Genomic DNA, 25,421 nt, shown 5'->3' on the forward strand with positions numbered 1-25,421 from the left:
GAAGAAGAAAGTGAGCCTGAGCTAGGAGACACAAGTGGAACAGCTCAGAGAGATTCTAGTAGAAGAAGAAAGCAAGTCCCTGTTTGGATGAAGGATTATGTGGGGCTCTTTGTCGAGGAAGATGAGGAAGAATACGTTATGGTAGCCCACCCAGAGGATGAATACGTTATAGTAGCTCACCCGGAAGATCCTGAGAGCTTCAGAGAAGCAGTTCAAGACAAAAGATGGAGAGAAGCGATGGAAACAGAGATAAAATCCATCGAAGAAAATGACACATGGGAGTTGGTAGAACTACCTATGGGAGCCAAAGTGATTGGAGTAAAGTGGATCTTCAAGACGAAGTACAATGAAAAAGGAGAAGTAGACAAGCTTAAAGCAAGATTGGTGGCCAAAGGATATCATCAAAGACAAGGTATTGATTTTCATGAAGTGTTCGCACCAGTTGCGAGGTGGGACACGATACGTGTTATCTTGGCCATAGCAGCTCGAAGAGGTTGGGAGATGTTCCAGTTAGACGTAAAAAGTGCTTTCCTGCACGGTGAGTTAAGTGAAGACGTCTATGTAGATCAACCAGAAGGATTTAAAGATCAACAGGACACAAGGAAGGTCTTCAAGCTAAGGAAGGCTCTTTACGGCTTGAAACAAGCCCCTAGGGCCTGGTACACTCGCATTGAAGGCTATTTCTCAAGAGAGGGCTTTGAGAAGTGTTATTGTGAGCACACCCTGTTTGTGAAGCGGAATGGAGCAGAGATCTTGATAGTAAGCCTGTACGTTGATGATCTGATATACACTGGTAACTCAGCCACATTACGTGAAAGGTTCAAGGCGTCGATGATGGAGGAGTTCTCAATGACAGACCTTGGAAGAATGAGATACTTCCTAGGAGTTGAGGTGATTCAAGATCAAGAAGGAATCTTCATCAATCAACACAAACATGCTTTGGATGTCTTAAAAAGATTTGGAATGGAGAGCTGTAATCCAGTGATGAATCCAATTGTTCCAGGACAGAAACTATCTAAGGAAGGTGAAGGTGCTGCAGTTGATCCAACATTGTTCAAGCAGCTCATTGGGAGTCTCAGGTACCTCACTGTTACCAGACCTGACTTAACCTTTTCAGTAAATCTTGTGAGTAGATACATTGAAGAACCGAAGGAGATACATATGTTGGCGGCTAAGCGAATCCTGAGGTATGTGCAAGGCACAAGAGAGTATGGAATTCAGTACAAGAAAGGAGGAGAAGATAAACTGATTGGCTATACAGACAGTGATTATGCGGGAGATGTAGACGATAGAAGAAGCACATCTGGCTATGTCTTCATGCTGAGTGGCGGAGCTGTCTCGTGGGCGTCAAAGAAACATCCCATAGTAACCTTGTCAACAACTGAGGCTGAGTTTGTGGCTGCTGCGTATGGAGCTTGTCAGGGAGTATGGCTCAGGAACATTTTAGAAGAGATTGGAGTTAAACAAGCTGAAGGGACTGTAATGTTCTGTGACAACAGCTCAACCATCAAGCTGTCAAAGAACCTGGTGCTACATGGAAGGAGCAAGCATATACATGTCAGGTATCACTTCCTACGCGAGCTAGTGAATGATGGGATTATTCAACTTGAGTATTGTCCGACATTGGAGCAGCTCTCGGATTTCATGACCAAAGCAGTAAAACGAGACACATTTGAGAAACAAAGGAAGAGCCTGGGAATTGAAACTAAAGAAGGTTAAACTGGAAGGGAGGAGTTCCAGTTTAGGGGAAGAAATGAAGAATAAAACGGCTATGCATGAGAGGCAAGTCATCGAGTTAGATATAGTTTGTTGAAGCTTTCTTATCTTTAGGAGATTGAATAAGTCATTAGACTGAGTCAGTTTGTTGGCATCATTTTAGGAGTCAGTTTCGTTTGTGTTAGTTGTGCTTTCATGATCTATTTAAATGATCATTGTACGTCAGTTCAATAAGATATAAGAAATCTTCAGTACAGACTAGTGATCTTGTCTCTGATATACCAACAATAGACACATGGAAATAGAAGAACTGCTTCTTTATTATTATTTATTATAGGAATTGAAAACATTAGGTTACATCATGATTATAATAGATATAAAGTACAAACAATCGATTCAATCGTAAAATTATTTAGTTTTCAGTCTAGTTTTCCATCCAAAACTGAGACTGGAGATAATCAACCACTTTCTTGTCAACTTGAAAAGCCTTTGCGAGAACATCATCATAAATGGGTGCTTTTGATCCGAAAACGGCATTAGCGATAGTAATTACGCCAGGGTTTTGGCTACTTAGTGCGGCAATAGCAACTGCTGGGGTTTTTCTCACATTCACTTGAAAATGAATCAGTCCGACAGGGAATACAAATATATCTCCCTTGTAAAGCACCTTTGTGAAAAGCTTGTTCTCTGGATTTGATGTGACGAATCCGACATGAAGAGTACCTTCCAAAATGATTAAAATCTCGCTAGTTCTTGGGTGCGTGTGTGGTGGGTTAAGGCCCATAGGTGCATAATCTATAGGGCCATGGAGATGCCGAGCATGTTTAGGCCAGGTATTTGAGCAACATTAGTTTGTGTTACATTTGAACCAACCGGGCTCTTAATACCTCCAGGTTTATTAAAATTTGCTAGGTAGAAATCTTCTGCGACAGCAAGCTTTGGGTCTTTGCAGAATAACCCATTCACAAAAACTGCAATAATTTAAACAAATGGAAATATCACAGTTATTTAAAGGTTAATGACAATTACAACAAAGAATGAACTTGTATACAAATGAAATAGAGCGGATGGTTTTAAGCTAAGTGCATGCCAGCATTATTAGGATTTTTAGCGGCGACACAAAAATCTTGCAGAGACCCTGGATCGGTGGCAGAGACGCACAAGGAAAACAAAACCAAGAACACTACGACAACACAACACTTTGAGTTTTTCATTTTCTTCTCTTTTCTCAATCAAAAAATAGAACTAGGATTTTGAAGTGTTCGATGATATTTAGCAAATTAAATGAGTAAAGTTGATGAGAACTTTAGCAAGTTATTTGTTTTATTTATAGAGAGAAATCAAAATGTTGTCATTGAAGTAGTCAGGTTAGGTCATTTGTATTTTAGTTATTGGCTTGGACTCATTCACCAACTCTATTTGGAATTTGATCGAGTCTATACTAAATCACTAATGCTCACACAATCACACTTCAACAATTGACTACTCATCCACAAGGACCATGACCAAGTAAATAAACAACCTAACCCAGATTAATTTTGATTTTCTTCTAGATATCGGTCCTGTAGTCAAAGCATGCGAAGATAATTGGGGACTCACATTTTATGAATCTGTCAAAAGTTAATTTTTTTTTATGATTTTATCTGTTTATGGTACTAGCCTTAGCTCTAACCTTTAAGCACTAAAACAAGAAGAATAAAAAATATGATCAAAACAGTGATTAACAAAACAAGTAATTCTAAACATACTGCTTTTTTAAACTCTCCACTAACTACATTATCACACGTAAATTTATCCAGTGGGTCTCATGACTTTCATGTGGACCTACTATTCGCAAAAAAAGTTCATTATGGACCACACAGTCGAGTATACAATGAGCATACACCAGCTGTAAGCCGCCTGATTAATTCTCAATCATAAAAATGTACGTAAATTATAAATGGATGTGAAATCTTACAGTTTAGAAATGCATGATGTAGAATTTGACGGCTTAGAAATGCATTACATTGTGTTGTTATGGGATCGAGTGCGTCATAGACTCATAGTCCAACTCAATTTGGATAAAATTCGTGATGTTTTGGCAGAAAAACTCTTGATCTGGAAAAGGTTTACTTAATGTAGGTGTAAATAATCCACAGAGCTAGGTGGCAAGATCCTAAGCTATGATATATCAAAGAGGAAAGAGCGGCGAAGCACATGATAGAACCAAATAGTGCAAAGAACAAGGTGTCACGTGGGTCGGACGTGATGGCCCTACAGTTGTCAGATGGGACGTTATCCTTATCCTCTGACAAGTCGGACGAACGATCAGAAAGCACCCGGTCAAATAAAGGAAGCTGGTCAAACGATGTGATGATAAGAAAGAAGGGTGACATCGTGTCAACCAGACGATCAGGACTCGTCCTCGGGTGAAGAACTATCAAAGACCAGGACTCCATCGGCCATACCAGAAAGATGCGCGAGCGCCAACACAGGCCAGATAGGGAACAACTAAACTGATGTAATGTGACCAACACTGTAATTCTGTTGTGTTTCGACCTTGGCCTATAAATACAAGGGCTGGTCGAGAGAGAGAGGCAGGTTGAGAGGGAGAGAAACAAGACACTACATTTAAGAGTTTGAGAGTTACACCATTTGATAAGGAGAGAACACCTTGTAATAAAAGAAAAGAAATAATAACATTCATCCTTTCACCCCGTGGACGTAGGTAATCATACCGAACCACGTATATCTTTGTGTCTATGTTTGTTTGTGCATCTTTACTTAGTTTTAATTTATCTTCTACACCATTGGATGTAGTGTGTGGTTTTATGCCACTACATTCTGGCGCCGACTAAGGGGAACGTCTAAGTTCTCCAAATAACTTGGCTGCATGTGCCAACAAAGACGATCCAAAAGATCCTAAGAACACCTTGTGTGTTAGTTGATGTCATGGGATGAACTCTGTATGGTGAGGTCTGTTTATGTTTGGTTAATTTTGAAGTTTGTTGATATGGTTGAGTTTTCATTGTTGAAGTCGTGTCTTTAGCAAGTATTTTCAGTTGGGTCAATTCCAACCATTCAAGTTGATAGGGAATCCTTCAAGAGCTCCCAAATAACGCTTTTAGCGTTTGGTCGAGGCCAGGAAAGGATCCTGATAACAGATCGACTATCCATGCTCGGGGGCGAGTCTGTTTTCATGTTTCAATCTTCATTATCGTATTAGTTTTCGCACTTATCTCCGTATTCGATCTTAGTTTTCGTCATACGATTTCAATAACAGAATACCTCTAAAAATCCCAAATAACATCTTTGATATGTGGTTGAAGTTGCTTGAGGTCCCATGTTGGCTTGTGAAAATGCCAAAACAATAGCACGACGAGATTATCAGTCGCCGGCGAAAGAACCCAAGGAATTCAGGGAAGTTCATAAGTTTTGATCCAAATTTTGACGTAGTGTGCTGACCTCATAAAAAGTACGAATTTGGATCTTTTACTCGCAAAGAACTAGGAGTTAATGATTTGGAGTCTAGGGAATGTAGGACAAATTGTAGTTCATGCAAATTCATGGTACTGAAAGCGACGTCGTGCAACCTTGAAAGCGACGTAGCATGATACCCGTCTAAAAGAAACACTTAGAGTCAAAACAGGGCAGACTGGCGAGGTCAGCATGATAGAGTAGAGGGAATCGTACTTTTGAAACTTAGTTTTGGTGTCAGTCACCTTTTTCCTTTAAAACCGTACGTACTAGAGAAACTTTTCAAAAACAGGTCAAAGTAATGTGTTGTCTGTTTCTACTGACATAGGTAGGGACGACTTTCGGACTTACAACATATTGTGTCCGATGGATAGCACGTCAGAGATGTGGAGAAATCTGAGGAACCGCACGATCACCGGCAGTAGCATGCAAGGAGGAGTAACGGGGCCGAGGCAGGAAAGTGATGGGAATCCACCACCTGAGGAATCAAGAGCCGTTGTAAGGGGTATGCCGACTATGGATGAGGAAATCGACCTGGGACGAGACGATGACCCATCGCCTCTGGAGCGGATCGTCTCAACTCAGAGGAGGGATGATCAAATAGATGGGCTCACCGCGTCAGACACAGAAGATGAGGAGGAGGCGCTAATCCTGCATGCCCAGAAACGAAACACCAGGCGACAAGTTGAGTATCAAGAAACACTCGGAAGAGAGCAAGAGAGACTTAGGAGAGTACAGTTAGGACGAGAAACAACTATCAGATTCGATCCAGCGACATCGACCCAGATACCCCCTAGAGTACCACCTCCCCTGCCAATGATGACGGCGCCACCCCCTGCTCATTTAGGCCATCCAAATGGTCACTCTAGACATGAGAGTACGGATCCAACGCTACTCGCAATTCTAGAAAATCAAAGAAGGCAAGAGGCGACTTTAAGGAATCTTCAGCAGAGGAACCTAGCTTTAGAGTTTAAGAACTATCATCTACGGAACTTGTGGTCGAGGTCGAGAGGGTCTTCCAAACGAGGGACATCGGGTCACCAAGGCCGAGCCGGGCGAGTACCACCAACGACAGGACAGAACAATTCTGGACGATCAGGACAACCCCCGACACCACCTATCCGAGGGTACGGTCCACCCGTGGATTCATCAACAGAAGATGAATGGCGCGAGAGGAATCATCCACAGAGAGACACAAGGGCCGACAATGCAACCGAAGCCAAGCTAAGGGAGTTAGAAGAAAATATAAGGAAGCTGTCAGGAAGCGGGGAAGAAGATAAGCTAGCCGAGGTCATAAGCGAGGCCGAGAGGACCCTTTTTACCCAAGATCTAGAACTAAGGGCCTTCCCACCCAAGTGCACGCTCTCCATATTTCCGTCCAGGTTCGACGGTACGGGAGACGTAGTTGAGAATTTGAAGATGTACACTATGTACCTAATCTAATGGTAGAACCATGAGGTGGTAATGCGTATATTCTTCCCGTCAAGCCTGGAGGGCGAGGCAAGGAAGTGGTTCTACAATCTCCCACTAGGAACAGTCGAAAGTTATGAGACTCTAGTCGAAGCCTTCCTCGAAACTTACATGCACAACAGGGTCAACAGGTTATTCACCTTGGCCCGACAGTTTAGAGAACCACTCAGGTCGTTGACCGATCGATGGAGAAATTTGTGCACAGAAATTGGGAAAGTACCAGTCGACCAGCAGATATTCGGGTTCGAAAACGCATTAAAGAGGTCGGACCCCATCTGGATAGCCATGTTTACTGAAAAACCACAGACATTGAAAGAAATGAGGAAAATGCAAGAGCATTGCATCGCCCTAAAAGAAATTCAGGAGGAATCAAGGGATAGGGGAGTGTAAGAGGATAGCGCAGCACCCAAGTCGACATCAGACGACGTTCAAAGACGGCCCGAGAAGAGACCGTGCCCACCTACACGAGGAAATGGGAAGAAGGAATGGGTAGTCAAAGGAAAAAGGACGAGGCACGAGGCGAGAACGTACACTCCTTTGAATGCTCCACTAGAAGAAATCTTCAAAGAGGTCGAAAAAAGGAATGACATCATATACCCAGCATTAAGAGGGATACAGTTCGAGGAGACCAAGGATCACCCGGAGTATTGCCATTATCATTAGTATCGAGTCCACTCTACAAATAACTGTTGAGAAGTAAAAAAAATCGTGCAACACCTTATTCTAGATGGTTACCTGAGACAATCCGTTCGACACCCAGACCAGGTAACCGCCGCGCCCGATGCACCTGTCCATCAGGTCCGAATCGACAGATCCACTCAGTTTGCCAACACGATTTCGCATTCAGCCACTCAAGAGTACAATCTGAACCCTGGGATCATGTCTAGAATCCACAAAAGGGACCATAACGGGAAAGAAATTTTCAGTGTAGCAAAGACTTTGCCGATGGAACCTTGGATAGTGCAACCTATCTTTTTCTCGGCTCAGGATGTCTCAATGAACGGCCAGGCTCACAGTTATCCCTTGGCCATCACCCTGCTGATTGAGGAATGGGGGTGGGGGGGTAAGAAGGATACTGGTAGATAGTGGGAGCTCAGTCGAAGTACTCTTCTACGATACGTTCAAGAGGATGGAGCTATCAGATGATATACTCGTCCCATCAACATATCGTATCTACGGCTTTAATGGGACCGTAACCATCCCTAAGGGCGAAGTAACCCTAAGGGTATCGGACGGAGGTGGTTACCTAGACACATTGACTACATTCTGTTTGGTCGATGTCGCCTCGCCCTATGAAGCTATTATGGGGAGACCGTGGATCGCTGGAATCAAAGGAGTGTCCTCATCCTATCATCAAAGGCTGCGATTTCCAACGTACAAGGGAATAACCGAGGTCGTAGGCAATTCACATGCAGCTCGACAGTGCATGCAGGTCGATGCCCAAATAAATGAGGAGCGGCGAGCACGACAAAGGAGAGAGCAGAACAAGACTAAAGAAGCCAAAGCGGCAGAGGACTTGGAAAAAGTTATTTCGCATGCGGTCATGGCATATGAAACACAAGGAAGCGAACCTCAATAGAAATTAAAGGAGACGGCACCGATGAAGGAACCAAAACCAAACTTCTCGGTCGTAGAACCTACTCGGGAGATTAATTTGGGAACTGTAGAAGAACCAAGGATAGTAAGGATCGGGTCGTTACTATCAATCGAGCAAATAAACCAGCTCGTGGCGGTGCTAAAGGAGAACATGGATGCATTCACATGGATCGTGCACGATATGGAGGGCATAGACCCGGAGGTATGCTGTCTTCATTTAAATATCGACCCAAGCTTCAAACCGGTCCAACAAAAGATGAGGCAAGCCGCACCAGAATTAAAAACGGTCGTCGAGAAGGAGTTAAAGAAGTTACAGAAATCGGGAATAATTAGGAAATCGCACTACCCACAATGGATATCTAACATGGTCGTGGTACCAAAGCGAACGGAGGAGTCGGAATCTGCATCGACTTAAGGGACCTGAACAAAGCTTGTCCGAAGGACAGTTTCCCTCTCCCAAGTATCGATCAACTGGTGGAATCTATAGTGGGGTACGAGGAACTAACGTTGATGGACAGATACGCGGGGTATAACCATATCCCGCTGGCCCCCGAGGATCAAGAACACACCTCCTTATTCATACCAAGGGGCCTATACTGCTACACCAAGATGTCGTTTGGGCTGAAGAATGCAGGCGCCACATATCAAAGGTTGGTGGGCGACATGTTTGAAGACCAGATCAACAACACCATCAAGGTCTATGTCGACGATATGCTAGTAAAAAGTTGTCTAGCCAAGAATCACATCCGAGACCTGCGGGAAATTTTCCGAACGATGAGAGAATATAAAATGAAAGTTAACCCGACCAAATGTGATTTTTGGGTCACATCAGGGAAATTTTTGGGATATCATCACTCGAAAGGGGATAGAAGCAGATCCCGAGAAAGTCAGATCCATCCTCGAGATGCCGTCACCAGCCACAATAAAAGACGTACAAAAAGCTGAACGGAAGTATAGCAGCATTGGGGCGATTCATATTTCGGTCGTCCGACAAATGCAAGGATTTCTTTAGCACTCTTAAAAAGGGAGAAAAATTCAAATGGACGGACGCCTGTGACGAGGCGTTTCAGAATATTAAGCTACATCTTGCAAGTCTTCCAGTATTACAAAGACCCGAGCCATCGGAGGTACTCACGTTATACCTCGGAGCAACTTCATATGCTATCAGTGCAGTCTTAGTTCGAAATGAAGGGAGCGAGGAAAAGCCTGTTTACTTCATTAGCAAAACATTAAGTCCCGCCGAGAAAAATTATACAAGGATGGAACAAATGATTTTAGCGCTAGCTTTCGCCACCCTGAAGCTACGGACGTATTTCCAAGCCCATCGGATCCGCGTGCTCACAAAATCACCGATAGAGGCAGTACTGGACAATGCAGGCCGATCTGGAAGGATCTCCAAATGGGGGGCGCAAATTAAACAGTTCAATGTTTTTTATGAAATGAGGACAGCAGTGAAGCCACGAGTAGTGGCGGATTTCTTGGCGGATTTTCCATTAAGGGACGAAGATGAGGTCGAGGATATACCCGGAATGGAGGAAGATCGGGAATATCCGGCCGACTTACTTGAAGCAAGTAGCCCAACACGTTGGGAATAGTCTTTACCACACCGAAGGGACGAAAAATAGTTCATTCATTCAGATTGTAATTCAAGGAAACAAACAACGTCACCGAGTATGAATCAGCGATTCACGCCCTGAGTCTAATCGTCGAGATGGGCCTACAAGATGTAAGATTAACTAGTGACTCGCAGTTGGTGATCCGACAAATTACGGGCAAATGCGCCATCCACGACCCGATTTTGAAAAAGTACTGGGAGCTCGCCTAATTCTACATCGATCAGATCCCCATCATCAAATTTCGCCACATATGCAAAAAAAAAAATCGACACTCGGACGCATTGTCATACATCGCATCCTAGCTCACGGACCCAAGTGTGGACGGTATTCGTGTCATGAGACTCCTCACCCCATCCGTACCAGAGACGCCGGAGGTACACATCGACGTGGCTATCAACACGGCCGATAGGTATCCGGACGGAGATTGGAGAAAGAGGATTCATTCGTACTTGGAGACAGGAGAGAGTTACCCAAGGGACGATCTGAGATCAACAAGATCAAAAGCAAATCGTCCGCTTATGAACTGAGGGATGGAATTCGATACAGGAAATCGTATGTGGGACCACTCTTAAGATGCTTAAGCAAGGAGGAAGGCCAGACAATCTTGAATTAACTACACTATGGAGCAGCCGGAAATCACAGCTCGGGACGAAGTCTGTCAGCAAGAGCAAAAAAAATGGGATACTTCTGCCCTATATGAATGGTGATGCAAAAAAAAATGGCGCAAGCTTGTGAAGAATGCCAACGGTTTGGTAAGAAGATACATGCGCCATCAGTAACTCTAAACTCGGTGGTAAGCCCTTGGCCCTTCGCCAAGTGGGGGATCGATATCGTGGGACCACTACATGTGGGATCGGGGCAGAGAAAATACTTGATAGTAGCAACGGATTACTTCACTAAATGGGTGGAGGCGGCACCATTAAGGCATATCCGTGATAAGGACGTCTTCAGGTTCATTTGGGAGCACATCATATGTCGTTTCGGAATACCGGCGTCCATCGTCTCGGATAATGGAAAACAACTCCAGGGGGAGAACATCGATCTACTATTTAACACCTACAACATCAGAAAAGCAAGGCTACCCCCATATATCCTCAAAGCAATGGGTAGGCCGAGATCACAAACAAAACCATCGCTAACAATATGAAGAAAAAATTGGATGGGTAATATGGTGATTGGTGCGAAGAACTCTACAACGTCTTATGGGCCTATCGAACTACTCGAAGGGAATCAACTGGGCTATCACCTTTCATGCTGACCTATGGAACTAAAGCGATACTACCAACTGAAGCGATGATACCCACCACAAGAACCGAATCCTGGAGGCGAAACATATTGGCCAAGCTCTATGATTTGGAGGAAACAAGGGAGATGGCGTTACAAAAAATAGAGAACTACCAAAGCAGACTACAACGAGAATACAACAAACGAGTTCGACCAAGAGAGTTTCAACCGGGAAAGTTAGTGTTGAAATATCTATCCGATTGGGAACGTGACAAAAAGGGCGGTAAATAATTAGCGGCAAAGTGGGGAGGACCATACACAATCGTGTCTAAAGAGGGCGAGGGAGCTTATCGATTACTCAAGCCAGACGGCAAACCCGAGTTAAAACCGTGGAACGCTCAACATCTGAAGCTCTATTACCCGTGAGGGGTTCGAGGAAACTAGGTAAACATACTTGTCATTCATTTCTTTAAAATCGCGATGGGTAGGAAAAATGACATGAGCGACCAATGGTCATTCGTACTCGGGGCAGAGCCAGTGAGGAAGTGTCAAGGTGACTTACACTCGAATGGTCATTCGTAATCGGGGCAAAGCCAGTGTGGAAGTGCCGAGGTGACTTACAGTCGACTGGCTATTCGATACTCGGGGCAGTGGCAGTGTGCAAGTGTCGAGGTAGCCTAAGGGTACTGGTGGTTGGAAGCCAGTTACCAAAGGTTGTTAAGATACGATTTTTTATCAGCTAGATGACCTACTTACATTTGAAAGGTTACCCCCATCGCAGGTGGCCGTGACCACTTTCCCGAGTTGGTTGGTCGATAGCCACTCGGGATTATCGGGCCTAGAACTAGGACGACTACTACCCTTCCGCTGAACTAAAAGATAGTGATGAGATACCTCGGCTGAGACATGGCATCGGGCCCGATGACCCTCCTTGTTGAGTTTGTTCGACAGAAAAGGCATTAATACTAATACGTGTGACATAAAATGTAGATATGGAACAGAAACAACAAGATAGCAATCATAAAACCAAACAGCGTCAACACAATGATAAAAGCAGAAATTATCAAGGAAAAAATAAGCTCGGCGACGCACCACCCCATTCAAAGAAGTTGTTAAAATAAAAACGGGTCAAGTGTTCAAACGAATTACAACCCAAGACAAAGGGCAAATTAGTGGCATAACACTACAAAAGACACGATCAACCCCTGGGTGGAACAGCACCAGCCCCTCCCCTCCTCTGAGCGACCTCCCGGCGCTTCTGCTCAATGTAATCGTTCACACCGGCGGTGATCGCCTCAGCGAGCTCGTTCTGATGAGCAGTTCTCTCTTCCTCAATTTGCTGAGAAAGCTGCTGGGACCTTGCCTCGGCAGCGTGGAGCTTAACCTTCACATCACCTTCGGCCTTCTTCCACTGCTCCACTTCCTGCCCGAGATTTTGCACATCTCGCTCCAGATCCTTGACACGACCTTGCTTGGCTGCAACAAAACATCATCAACACATTAAACACGGAACATTGCAGAAGACGAGGTAAAAGCAACAAAATAGCTAAGTCCCAAGGTCGCCCCAGCATGTGCTCTAGACACCTGAAAGAATTGGCAATACATATTCTAACGACTCCACGGACTTATCCAACTCGTCTTCGGCCTTGGAAAGCTTCAAGGTTAACTCATTATAGTACTGTTCGTTGAACTCATTCGAGGGAAATATTTCTTGTGGTCACTCCACAAAAAATATCGGACCTCTGACAGTTATAAGACCCTTGTAGCATCGATAATTGGGCTTGGGTCCACTCTAGGTCACTTGACAGTTTGTCGAAACTCTTACTCCTTTCAAGAAGATCTCAGTTGGACTGCTCGGCCAAAGCGTTTTCCCTCAAAATTTGTCGCCGATCCTCGTGAAGAACTCGATTTTGAAGCTTCGGGGAGCCATTCTGACTTTCCATATTATCGGCCAGTAACGTTTTCTCAGCAGCAAGTCTTTGAAGGATGCCCAGGCGAGCTCGTAAATTATCTATCTCTTCGGGAACATAGTCAAACAGGCGATATCTGTCTAACTCTTCTTGAAGTTGTTGGATCTCGGCCTCCTGACGGTCTATCTTCTCATCCTTATTAGAAATTCGTTGTCGAAGAATCTCCACGAGATCTTTCTATATACCCACTTTCTCTTTATAATCCTATACTCCGAAGCAGCGTCTAGATCTATTCTAGATATTTCGGCTAGAAGAATAGTACTTGACTCAGGATACTGGAACGAAGAACTCAATAAACACAACTATTGTAAACAATGTACCTTGCGTATCAGCGAGTTTGATCTCCATATCACGATATCATTCCTTCTCCTGCTGAAGAGCATCCTCGAACTCCCTATTCTCCTGTCGGCGAAGAACAGCCTCCAACCTCGACCGGTTCAGTGACTACCGATTACATCTCAAGGAGAGTTAGTAGGGCCCGATAACATCAAAAAGAAAAGTGCAAACAAATCACTTACCATATTATCAAAGACCGGCGCGATATCACGATACAGGGGCACGACAACAATCATATGCTCATCAGTATAGGAACCAAACTCCGTAGAGTTCAATGCACCAGGTGAATCACAAATAGGGTCCGATATGGTAAAGGATGTATGAACACCCGATGAAGATCCAACATCCATCTGGGGCAACCTTTGGAGTGATATTTGGGTCGGCCCCTGAGCACCATATTGCACGCCAAGAGTTACAACAGCAGTCTCCTCATAAACCTACGCTTCCTTGTGACCGTCGGCATCCTCATCAAGCGGATGATCGTCCCCAAATATATCGTCCTCATCATCTTGATCGGGAATATCGATCACAATGTTTGAACTTTTCAGTGCCACGCCCTTTGTCGCTACCTTCCCCCGAGGAGGATTACGCCTTGGGGTCGAACCTTCACCACCACGAGTATCGGACCCCCCAACATCTTCATCCTCGCGCCTAGGGAACTTCTGCACAAGGTTCAGCGTCAGAACACGTGAAGGCAAAAAACATGGGCAAGTACATGTACTTAGAATAAAAGCTATATGTTTGTTACCTTCCCCTGATCTTCCTCGACCCTTGTGCCAGCACTCCTCTTCTTGGAATAGCAGCCGCCTTGGTAGACTCGCCCTGAGGCTTAACCTACGACAAGAAAGTAATCAGTACCCTCAATCCGATACAGTAACCAAAGAAAATGGAAAGAAAAAAACATACCTTATCATCGTTAATCACCCAGAATGGATAAGGCTCTGCAGGAAATTGAGGAGGAGGAAAGCTACCATGCAAAATTTGGCAGCGAACAAGAAGTGGAACTCGGTCCCAGTATGGGTCATTGGTGTGGCGAGCACGCTTATTGGAACCATTACCAAGGGGATCAGAATCTAGCATCAATCTGTCAACACCCTCGAGCATAGATTTCTGACAATGAGTGCTAGCAGCAAAACCAGCAAGGTCGCTATTGGTAGCTGTCCCGCTCCGATAGTTCACGATAAAATTGGCAGAAGTGTAATCGGGAGCGTCTCCAGGAATATAGGTCGACCAATCGGCCGTAGATCCAGGACCCTCGCCTCGGTCTCTCCACTCATTCAACAGACGGAAAGTGTTGCTATTCCACTGAGTCAAGGCCCGATACGGACGAAGCTGCGACAATACCTCATAGTAGAAAGGGTTGACAGGGTTGTATAGAGAGTGAAGGCCAAGTTCTAACTGCCCACGAGTGACGTTGACCGCCTCGGACGACTGCTCATGCTTATCGACATCGGTCTTCTTCAACACACCCGTTTGGCCCGAGACTAGGGTCACTTCATAGTTTTGAAGACCGAATTCTTCCTTCAACTGTTCAATAAACTCATCATCAGACAAGTCTTTGGAGATTCTCTTATCAGCCCTACATGAAAAAGAGGGAGAGTCATCAGGAAAAAGGGAATTTATAGAACAATAATCGTGATCGGAAGGACTCTCAAGCCAAAATAAGAAATCAAGAGAAACAACATCGCTCTCGGAGAAGGTATCACTCACACACCTTTTTCAGTCATTGGCGGAGAAGAAGTAGCCATGGCAGAGAGCAAACAGAGAAATATGAACTCAGATGAAGAGAGAAGTAAAAAGAGGAACCAACCACGACCGTCGCAAACCTCACCAACGGAAACAACGAAGATGAAAACTGAGAAGATAAGAAGGTCACCGGAGTTAATGGCGTCGGCAAGGAAGGAAGGTGAAGCAGAAGAAAGACCAGCGTTTGGTTTCTCTGAAAATGGCGAATAGAGAAAAGAGAACATAAAGGGATATATTTATAGGATGAAGTGTCTTGACCGACAGCATCGATTACAACTCATAAAGGGATGTTTAGTGGGGAACTGCATGGCGGAATTCTCGGCATGCTCAAGGACGTGGGAAGATGGAACGATTTTCTTTCCCTCGTGCCAAGCACACGAAAAAAATAAGGGGCATAAATGTAGGTGTAAATAATCCACGGGGCTAGGTGGAAAGATCCTAAGCTATGATACATCGAAGAGGAAAGAGCGGCGAAGCACAGATAGAACCAAATAGCGCAAAGAGCGAGGTGTCACGTGGGTCGGACTTGATGGCCCTACAGTTGTTGGATGGGACGTGACCCTTATCCTCTGACAAGTCGGACGAACGATCAGAAAGCACTCGGTCAGATAAAGGAAGCTGGTCAAACAATGGTACGATAAGAAAGAAGGGAGACATTGTGTCAACCAGACGATCAGGACTCGGCCTCGGGTGAAGAACTATCAAAGACCAGGACTCTATCGGCCATACCAAAAAGATGGGCGAGCACCAACACAGGCCCGATAGGGAACAACTAAACTGATGTAATGTGACCAATACTGTAATTTTGTTGTGTTTCGACCTTGGCCTATAAATACAAGGGCTGGTCGAGAGAGAGAGGCAGGTTGAGAGGGAGAGAAACAAGACACTACATTTGAGAGTTTGAGAGTTACACCATTTTAGAAGGAGAGAACACCTTGTAATAAAAAAAAAGAAATAATAACATTCATCCTTTCACCCCATGGACGTAGGTAATCATACCGAACCACGTATATCTTTGTGTCTATGTTTGTTTGTGTATCTTTACTTAGTTTTAATTCATCTTCTACACCATTGGATGTAGTGTGTGGTTTTGTGCCACTGCACTTAATAAGAAATATTCTCTTAACATATATTGTTTTTTCTATCTTAAATGTGTAGAGACAGTTTTATAAGGTTAGGTGCAAGAAACACAAAATATTTTCATTTAAAAACTTTGTAATGAAGAAACAGGAATAACATCAGTTGCTTAATTGCTCAGAATGGTGAAGCTTTGACCAAAATGCCTCAATTTGATGGAGCATTAAGGGATTATTTTATTTTTTATTTTTTTTAGGACCTCAGATAATGAGGAACTGTTCAATTTGCGGCCTTCGTCCATTTCTTAGCAAGAAAATGATGCTTTGATGGTCATGCCCAGCGCTGCTGAGATTTGGAGAGTTGTTAAGCTGTTAAAACCCACCAAGTCTCAGAATTAGATGGGTCAATCTGTAATTCCTTATCAAAGCTCTCAAAGGTTTTGGTTTTAGTTCTGACTAGTGCACTTTTATTTTCTGGTGTTTCTATTTTTACAATTTCTGTTTTGTTAGATGGGACTTCAAGTAAGTACTTAAAAGGACTCAAAACATACTAGAGAATTGAGGAAACAAAATCCTTTATCTCCTTAGCCCTTATCTTTTTCTCATATGCATGGAGGTTTCTCCACGAGACCGCTAGATATAGTGTAATAGGCTCTCATCTCTTTAGATGACTATTTATTGTTCACTAAAGTTGACCTCCGTACTTCCAAACACTTGTTAAAAGTTCAAAGTGATATGGCTCACATGGACTGCATTAGCTTTTCTATGCCAATGATCGTGAATGAGCAGATGCTGCATAAAAAGGAGACAATCGGGTGGCTGGGCCTTAGGATCTCCCAAACTACCGCATCAGTGTCTCAACATGGATGTTGCATAGCAGTGATAATTAATTGTAATTTTCTCACCAAATATAGCAATTTCATTGCCAAAACTTTCACTATATATGGTCACAATCTTTTTGTGAAAACCAGTCTTTGCAGGGTGTTCACATCATATAGTCATATGTACTAAAGATGATCTTTGATAAACATATAAATTAGGAGGCTAAAACTTAGTGAACATACATGTGGAAACCGTAAGAAGCTTCTGTTGGAATATTTTGAACTGACGGTTTTATTTGGCCGATAAAAGCCTGTTCGAAAATTTCGAATCCAAAAGACACCATTGATGTCTGTTGATGAAGGAACCCGACGTTTCGTGAATAGAAACCTGTTGGCGAATAAAAACCTATTCCCAACAGGTGCAAAACCCTTTATAAATAGCTTCTCCCAGTTTCGTTTAAACATATAAGAAAAATCAATCTGTTTTCTCTGTTTCAAAAAGCATCATCAGAAATCAGAAATCTCTTTGTGTGTTCTTGATTGAATCAAGGGGTACAAACCTTGAATTCAGTTTTCGTTGCAGGGCTTTCATTGTATCCTGAAGGCAATATTTCGCGTACCTGTTGTAATCGCCAATTGTTATTGGGAGGGTAGAAATATTTGTCTAAAAGAAATTTATACAAGCCTTGAAAGTTTTGGAGTGCAACACTTTCTTCTCTGATTCATTCATCCTTTGTGAAACCCAATTTTTTCCAACAGTTTTTAGACAAATATCTTCTGGCAATGGAGGGTGAATCTTCGAATTCGAATGCTACTGCTCAATCTCTGCAAGTGATGAACCAAACCTTTACTCGATTGGAACGTTTTGATGGTGAAGGTTTTACCCGTTGGCAAGAGACTGTGAAGTTTTTCCTGATCACCATCAAGTTGTGGTACATACTTGAAGATGGATTGGAGGAAATTCCTGCTGCAACTGACAATGACACTGAGGAATTGAAGGCTAGACGAAAGCAGCGTCAGGAAGATGATTTCATGTGTCGTGGTCATATTTTGAATGCTCTGGACAAACATGTGTACAATGCACATCGGAGTATTGGGACTGCAAAGGGATTGTGGACTGCGCTTGACAACAAATACAAGATTTCTGAAGCAAGCAACAAGAAATTCCTGATTTGCAATTTCATGGATTTTAAGATGGTTGACAGTAAGTCAATCATTGCCAAGGTCAGTGAACTTTTACTCATAGTTAATCATCTTAAGGATGCTGGAATTGATCTTGTTTCTGCGTTTGTTGTTGGGGTTATTATTTCTCGTCTCCCCCCTTCTTGGAATGGTTATAAGAAGAAACTTAAGCATGCTGAGACTGACTATGATTTAGAGGCCTTACAACGTCATCTTCGCATAGAAGAGGACTCTCGTAAGCGAGAACTTAAGGATAGTCCACATTCTGAAAACCATTCTAAGGTGAATAGCGTAGAAGAATCTAAAACACCGAATTCCTTGAAACCTAAGAATGATACTCAGTTTAAGAAGCATCCCAACAAGAAGAGTAAGAAGAAGGGCGATGTCGGCCCTTGCTACTTCTGTGACAAACCCGGCCATTTTGCTCGTGACTGTCGTCTCAAAAAGAAACAACAGCAGAACCAGAAAAAGGAGGCAAATATGGTCGATGACAAACTTGTGATCGTGGTGCAAGCCGCCAATGCTGTTGCTGAAACTGGGGGTGGATGGTGGTACGACAATGGTGCAACCATCCATATCTGTAAGGATAGAAATCTTTACAAGACATACGAACCGGTTAGTGGAGAAGGAAACGATGTTGTCTCCGCAAACGGTCAACGCAGCAAAGTTATTGGGAAAGGCACTGTTGAACTCTCGTTTACTTCGGGAAAGACTGTGACTCTTACTAATGTTTTACATGTCCCTGACATCGTGAAGAACCTTGTTTCCGGCGACCTTGTAATGAAGGCTGGATTCAAGACGACCTATGAGTCTAATAAGTTTGTGTTGTCCAAAAATGGTGTGTTTGTTGGACAAGGATATGCTTGTAATGGGATGATTAAGCTTAATTTAATAAATAATGGTTCTGCTTATATTGTTGACTCTGTTAATTTATGGCATGGTAGATTAGGGCATGTGAATTATGGTTCTCTTAGAAACATGAATCGATTAGGCTTGATTTCTGATTGCAATTTTGATCATGCTTCTAAATGTGAAATATGTGTGCAAGCAAAGATAACTAGAATTTCCCATAAGTCTGTAGTACGAAATTCTTCCTTACTTGAATTAGTACATAGTGATGTGGGTGATTTGCATGGTTCTGCCACTCGTGGTGGAAATAAGTATTATGTCACTTTTATAGAAGATAGTACTAGATATGCTTATACATATTTAATGAAATCTAAGGATGAAGTCTTTGATAAATTTAGGATTTATAAAGCAGAAGTAGAGACACAATTAGAGCACAAAATTAAGATTTTACGTTCTGATCGTGGTGGTGAATACTTTCCTACTGAATTTAATTCCTTTTGTCAAGAGCATGGTTTAGTTCATCAACGTACTGCACCTTACACACCTCAACAAAATGGTATGGCTGAAAGGAAAAATAGAACTTTGATTGATATGGTTAATTGCATGCTTATAAGTTCTGGTTTGCCTAATTCTTTGTGGGGTGAAGCTATGTTGTCTGCATGTTATATTTTGAATAGAATTCCTTTGAAAAAGAAGAGTGTTTCTCCTTATGAGTTGTGGTTTAAGAGGAAACCAAACTTGAGAAGACTTAAAGTCTGGGGTTGTTTAGCATATGTTCGAAAGCCTGATCCCAAAAGACCAAAGTTGGGAAACAGGGCTTATAAATGTGCTTTTGTGGGATACTCTCTTAATAGTATCACCTACAGATTTATAAACCTTGACACTTTTGAGATTATAGAATCTGTAGATGTGGAATTCTTTGAGAACTTAAATAGGAACAGTTCTCAAATGCAACCCATGGAGAATCCATTGTTACCTGATCTAGAACCTATGGAGATTGATAACAATGATGAAAATCCCTCTCCTACTCATGACAATGATATTTCAGTGCCTACTGAAGATATCGAACCTAGAAGGAGTAAGAGAGGAAGGATTGAGAAAAAGCCTGATCCAAACTTTATTTATTACCTTGTAGAGGCAAATAAGAATAGAATTCTTAGTGTTAACCAGTATGTTATGCATACTGATGATGACCCTAAAACTTATGCTGAAGCCATGAGTTCTAGAGATGCAAATTTCTGGAAAGAAGCCATCAATGATGAAAAGCATTCGCTTTTGACTAACGGGACTTGGGTATTAGTAAATTTACCTCCTGGTGCTAAAGCAATAGGAAGTAAATGGATATTCAAGAGAAAGTTGAGAGCTGATGGTGAAGTTGATAAGTTTAAGGCAAGGCTAGTTGCCAAGGGTTATAAACAAAGACATGGTATTGATTACTTTGATACATATGCTCCTGTTGCCCGCATCTCATCCATTCGTTGCTTGATTGCACTTGCTTCTATTCATAAGTTGGTTGTGCATCAAATGGATGTCAAAACTGCTTTTCTAAATGGGGATTTAGAAGAAGAGATATATATGGAACAACCTGAAGGTTTCATATCACCAGGCCAAGAGAAGAAAGTTTGCAAGTTAGTGAAATCTCTCTATGGTTTGAAGCAAGCCCCTATGCAATGGCATGAGAAGTTTGATAAAGTAGTTTTGTCATATGGTTTTGTGGTGAATGATGCGGACAAATGTATCTATAGTAAGCATGATAGTTCTGGTTGTGTGATTCTCTGTTTGTATGTTGATGATATGTTAATCTTTGGGTCTGACATATCTGTTGTGGAAGAAACAAAGAAGTTTCTTAGTTCTAACTTTGATATGAAGGATTTAGGAGAGGCTGATGTAATCTTGGGAATTAAGATCCTAAGAAAGGGAGATGAGTTGGTTTTAACTCAATCTCATTATATTGAGAAATTTCTCAAGAAATATGGTCACTTTGATGACAATCCAGCACCTACTCCTTTAGACCATACTATCAAGTTAATGAAGAACACCGGCCGTACTCATGCTCAACTTGAGTATTCTAGTGTTATTGGGAGTCTTATGTACGCTATGCATTGCACAAGACCGGACATAGCCCAAGCCGTGGGAATATTATGTCGTTTCTCAAGTAATCCAGGATATGAACACTGGAAAGCAGTTTCAAGAGTTATGGCTTACTTGAAAGGAACAATAAATTTTGGTTTGCATTACCAAGGCTATCCCGCTGCACTAGAGGGGTACAGCGATGCTAACTGGAACAATGTAGAATCAAATTCCAAGTCAACTTCTGGATGGATTTTTACATTAGGGGGTGCTGCTGTGTCTTGGAGTTCCAAGAAGCAGACTTGTATTTCTGATTCAACAATGTTGTCAGAATTGATAGCTTTAACTGATGCATGTAAGGAGGCAGATTGGCTTAGAAACCTACTTATGGAATTCCTTTTTGGAAGAAGCCAACTCCGGCGGTCTTGATTAATTGTGATAATCAAGCTACAATCTATAATGTCTCTAATAAGACTTATAATGGAAAGTCTAGACATGCAAGTCTTAGACACTACATGGTTAGGCAACTACTCAAGAGGGGAGTAGTTACGGTTAACTTTATTGAATCAAAGAGGAATTTGGCAGACCCATTTACGAAAAGTCTACCAAGTTCAGTGGTTTCAATAAAAAGGAAAGAAATGGGACTAAGGTCTGTGAAGGAAGTTTGATCTCCCATAGCAGAAACCCAACCTATGTTTTGAAAAGGATAAACAAGGTTCAATGTGGTACCAACAAGTTATGGAAGTATTATGGAGCACTAATATAAAAACTTCCCATTTCTTATTAGTGCTGGTTTCTGCAAGAAAATAGGATGGATGTAAATCCTTAATGAGTCTATGATTAGTAAAAGGTGTATCGCAGAAACACCTTCGAGACTTACCTATATGAGTATGGAAATAAGGCCGTTTCCTAAGAGAAGAAGACCGTTCTCTAAAGAAGACTCATGAACAAGGATATAAGCACATGGCCATTAACGTGCTTGGCTACAGAACACATGATTTTATGAAATCAATATGTGTGGAGACTCCGGTTTTATCATAAGGGGTACTTGGTTCAAGACTGGTTTCACCATAGAACCTCGATAAGGCTTTGAGTTTCTTACACTAAGTGAAGGTTCAAATCCAAAAGATACCTATCATTTATGTGTTGATTTCAACGATGATGCTTAGTCTCAATTGTGCTTGAACTACGTTGGCTTGATCCCACTCGGGTACGTAGGCAGTCACTTCGGTGATGCAGTCACTCTGATTTAAAAGTTTTAACTTTGTTTTATGGTTTTTGAAAATAGGGGGAGAATGTTGGAATATTTTCAACACCGCTTACCAAAGGGGGGTCCTGGGGGGCATCGCCCCCCAGGCTGTGGTCGACCTGACAGGTTTTATTTGGCCGATAAAAGCCTGTTCGAAAATTTCGAATCCAAAAGACACCATTGATGTCTGTTGATGAAGGAACCCGACGTTTCGTGAATAGAAACCTGTTGGCGAATAAAAACCTATTCCCAACAGGTGCAAAACCCTTTATAAATAGCTTCTCCCAGTTTCGTTTAAACATATAAGAAAAATCAATCTGTTTTCTCTGTTTCAAAAAGCATCATCAGAAATCAGAAATCTCTTTGTGTGTTCTTGATTGAATCAAGGGGTACAAACCTTGAATTCAGTTTTCGTTGCAGGGCTTTCATTGTATCCTGAAGGCAATATTTCGCATACCTGTTGTAATCGCCAATTGTTATTGGGAGGGTAGAAATATTTGTCTAAAAGAAATTTATACAAGCCTTGAAAGTTTTGGAGTGCAACACTTTCTTCTCTGATTCATTCATCCTTTGTGAAACCCAATTTTTTCCAACAGCTTCTTTATTGAACTATGAAATGCAAAACATCATCAAGCGCAAACATAAGGTCACATCAATATATAAAGTATAATTTAGTTTATTCTTAAGTACCAACTATCGTAATTCATTCATTGGTTTTGAATCTAGTTGTCCATCCAAAATCGAGACTGAAGAAAATCAACCACTTTCTTATCAACTTGGAAAGCCTTGGCGAGAACATCATCACTGATGGGTGCTTTTGATCCGAAAACGGCATTTGCAATTGTGATAACCCCTGGATTTTGGCTGCTTAGTGCGGAAATAGCAACAGCTGGGGTTTTCTCCAAGTTCATTTGAAAATGAACGAGTCCTTCAGGGAATACGAACACATCTCCCTTGTACAACACTTTCGCGAATAGCTTGTTATCTGGGTTTGATGTGACGAATCCGACATGAAGGGTACCTTCTAATACCACTAAAATCTCTGTTGCTCTTGGATGCGTGTGTGGTGGGTTAAGTCCTTTGGGTGCATAATCAATACGAGCCATGGAGATACCAAGAGTGTTAAGTCCAGCAATTTGAGCAACATTAGCCTGTGTGACTACAGACCCTACTGGACTCTTAATGACTCCAGGTTTGTTAAATCGTGGTAGAAAGAAATCTTCTGCCACAGCAAGTGCCGGGTCTTTGCAAAATAATCCATTCACAAACACTGCAGTTATAATTATCAAAGTTAGGTAAAAGATTAATACTTAACTAACTTGATAATTACAAAAAAAAATAAAAAAAAATTGATCAATACTGATGAAATAGAGGCGAGGTTTTTAAGTCAACTGCAAATACCAGCATCATTTGGATTTTTAGCAGCAACACAAAAATCTTGCAGAGACCCTGGATCGGTAGCTGAAACACACAAGGAAAACAAAGCCAAAGCGACTCCAACTACATAACACATTGAGCTTTTCATCTTCTTCTATGTTTTTTCAAGCAAGGATTTTCAAGTGTTGGATGTTCTTGATCTTTAGCAAATTATGTGAGTTAAGTTGATGATAACTTAAGCAAGTTATGTATTCATATTTTTAGAGAGAATTAAAATACATTGCCATTGAAATGGTCTAGCTTTACATTCAAAAAAGAAGAAGATCAATTATTTTAGTTATTGGTTAGAATTCATTCACCAACTCTCTTTTGAATTTGATTGAGTCTCTGCTAATGCTCACACACAATCACACTAATTAAATTGTACTACTCGTCTGCTGCTAGGACTATGACAAGGTAAAAAACAACAACTAAGTCAGCTTACTTTTAATTTTCTTCTAGATACAGGTCATGTAGTCAAAGCATGTGAAGAAAATTGGGACTCAAGTTTTATGAATCTTTGAAAAGTAGCAACTTCTATGATTTTATCTTAAATGGTACTAGCTTAATTTAGCTCCAACTACGGGAAAAGTAGCAACTTCTGTGTTTGATAAGAGTTAATTCCATGGAAATAGTCGTCTTTTCATGAAAATAACGTGTATTTCGTCGTTTGGTCAAAAATATGTTGGAACTGTAAAAAAAGCGTGGCCTAAAATATGTTTTAAGCTTCATTCCATGAAATTTCATGAAAAATCTTTCCTTGTTTCCCCGAGGAAATTGATTCCATGGAATCACTTTCCATGGAATTGTTTCCTTTTTCTGTTATCAAAGAAGTGTGAATATACTGATTAGTAAAATGAGTTTCATCTCAAATGTTTTTTTGTGTTCTATTAGAGGGTATTTGGGTGTATTTCTGAAGTTATTTTGTCGATAAAGTAGAAGTTAACTTGGAAGCACAGTTTTAAATGACTTTTAGAAAAAATAAACTTATTTTTTTTAAAAACAAGCAAGAATCAATTTGTTGTGAAGCAAATTGCTTTTGCTCTTAACTTCTCGAAGGGACTATACTTCTGGTATCAAACATCCTCTAGACCTCTAGATTGGATATGGATATACTTCCACCATTACTGCAATATTGTTATGATCACCTTCAACAATGTGAAGTGAACCAAAGTTTGTTCAATTTTCTAATTTTAGAACCATCATTTGGGGCATACCCAAATTTTTTTGGGGCCTATAGACAAAACCTGGATGTTAAATAGTGTTTCTACAGTGCCCCTTATCTAGCCATTTTTCATAATGGCAAAAATGCCCTTATTATTTATACTTTAAAATTAAAAAAAAAAATATTCTTTAAAAACAAAATAATTTTTAACTTTTTTTTTTAAATATTTTTTTTGTTAAGTTTTTTTTATTTGCGAACCTAAGTTCGGCTGATAAGTGATATGCCGAACCTAAGTTTCTTCAAAACGTAGTTGGTTCGGCTGATAATATGTCAGTCGAACTTGTGTTTTGTGAAAACATGCCTAGGTTCGGAAGATTCGATAAAAAAAATAGGACATCCGAACTTAATATTATTCTTCATAAAGTGAAGTTCGGCTAACATCTTTGTGTTTAATTATCAGCCG

The 25,421-nt window shown here is 41.7% G+C and overlaps 1 protein-coding gene and 1 pseudogene across 1 annotated transcript; both read right to left on the minus strand.

Moving 5' to 3' along the window:
- Positions 1-2,140: 2,140 nt before the first annotated feature.
- LOC113354469 lies at positions 2,141-2,987 on the minus strand (annotated as a pseudogene).
- A 19,931-nt stretch (positions 2,988-22,918) lies between these two features.
- LOC113354470 (putative germin-like protein 2-1) lies at positions 22,919-24,029 on the minus strand. Its single transcript, XM_026597797.1, has 2 exons — positions 23,779-24,029; positions 22,919-23,647 (listed from the first exon to the last, which is right to left on the minus strand). Exons 1-2 carry the CDS (start codon positions 23,900-23,902, stop codon positions 23,100-23,102), a joined length of 672 nt encoding a protein of 223 aa, XP_026453582.1. The 5' UTR covers positions 23,903-24,029; the 3' UTR covers positions 22,919-23,099.
- Positions 24,030-25,421: the final 1,392 nt, after the last annotated feature.

Source organism: Papaver somniferum, chromosome 2, assembly GCF_003573695.1.
Source record: "Papaver somniferum cultivar HN1 chromosome 2, ASM357369v1, whole genome shotgun sequence".
Taxonomy (NCBI): domain Eukaryota; kingdom Viridiplantae; phylum Streptophyta; class Magnoliopsida; order Ranunculales; family Papaveraceae; genus Papaver; species Papaver somniferum.

Coding starts and splice junctions, on each gene's coding strand:
- LOC113354470 (XM_026597797.1), bottom strand. CDS start 23,902: ATGAAAAGCTCAATGTGTTATGTAGTTGGAGTCGCTTTGGCTTTGTTT. Junction 23,648..23,778: donor TAAAAATCCAAATGATGCTG/GTATTTGCAGTT, acceptor TTATAACTGCAG/TGTTTGTGAATGGATTATTT.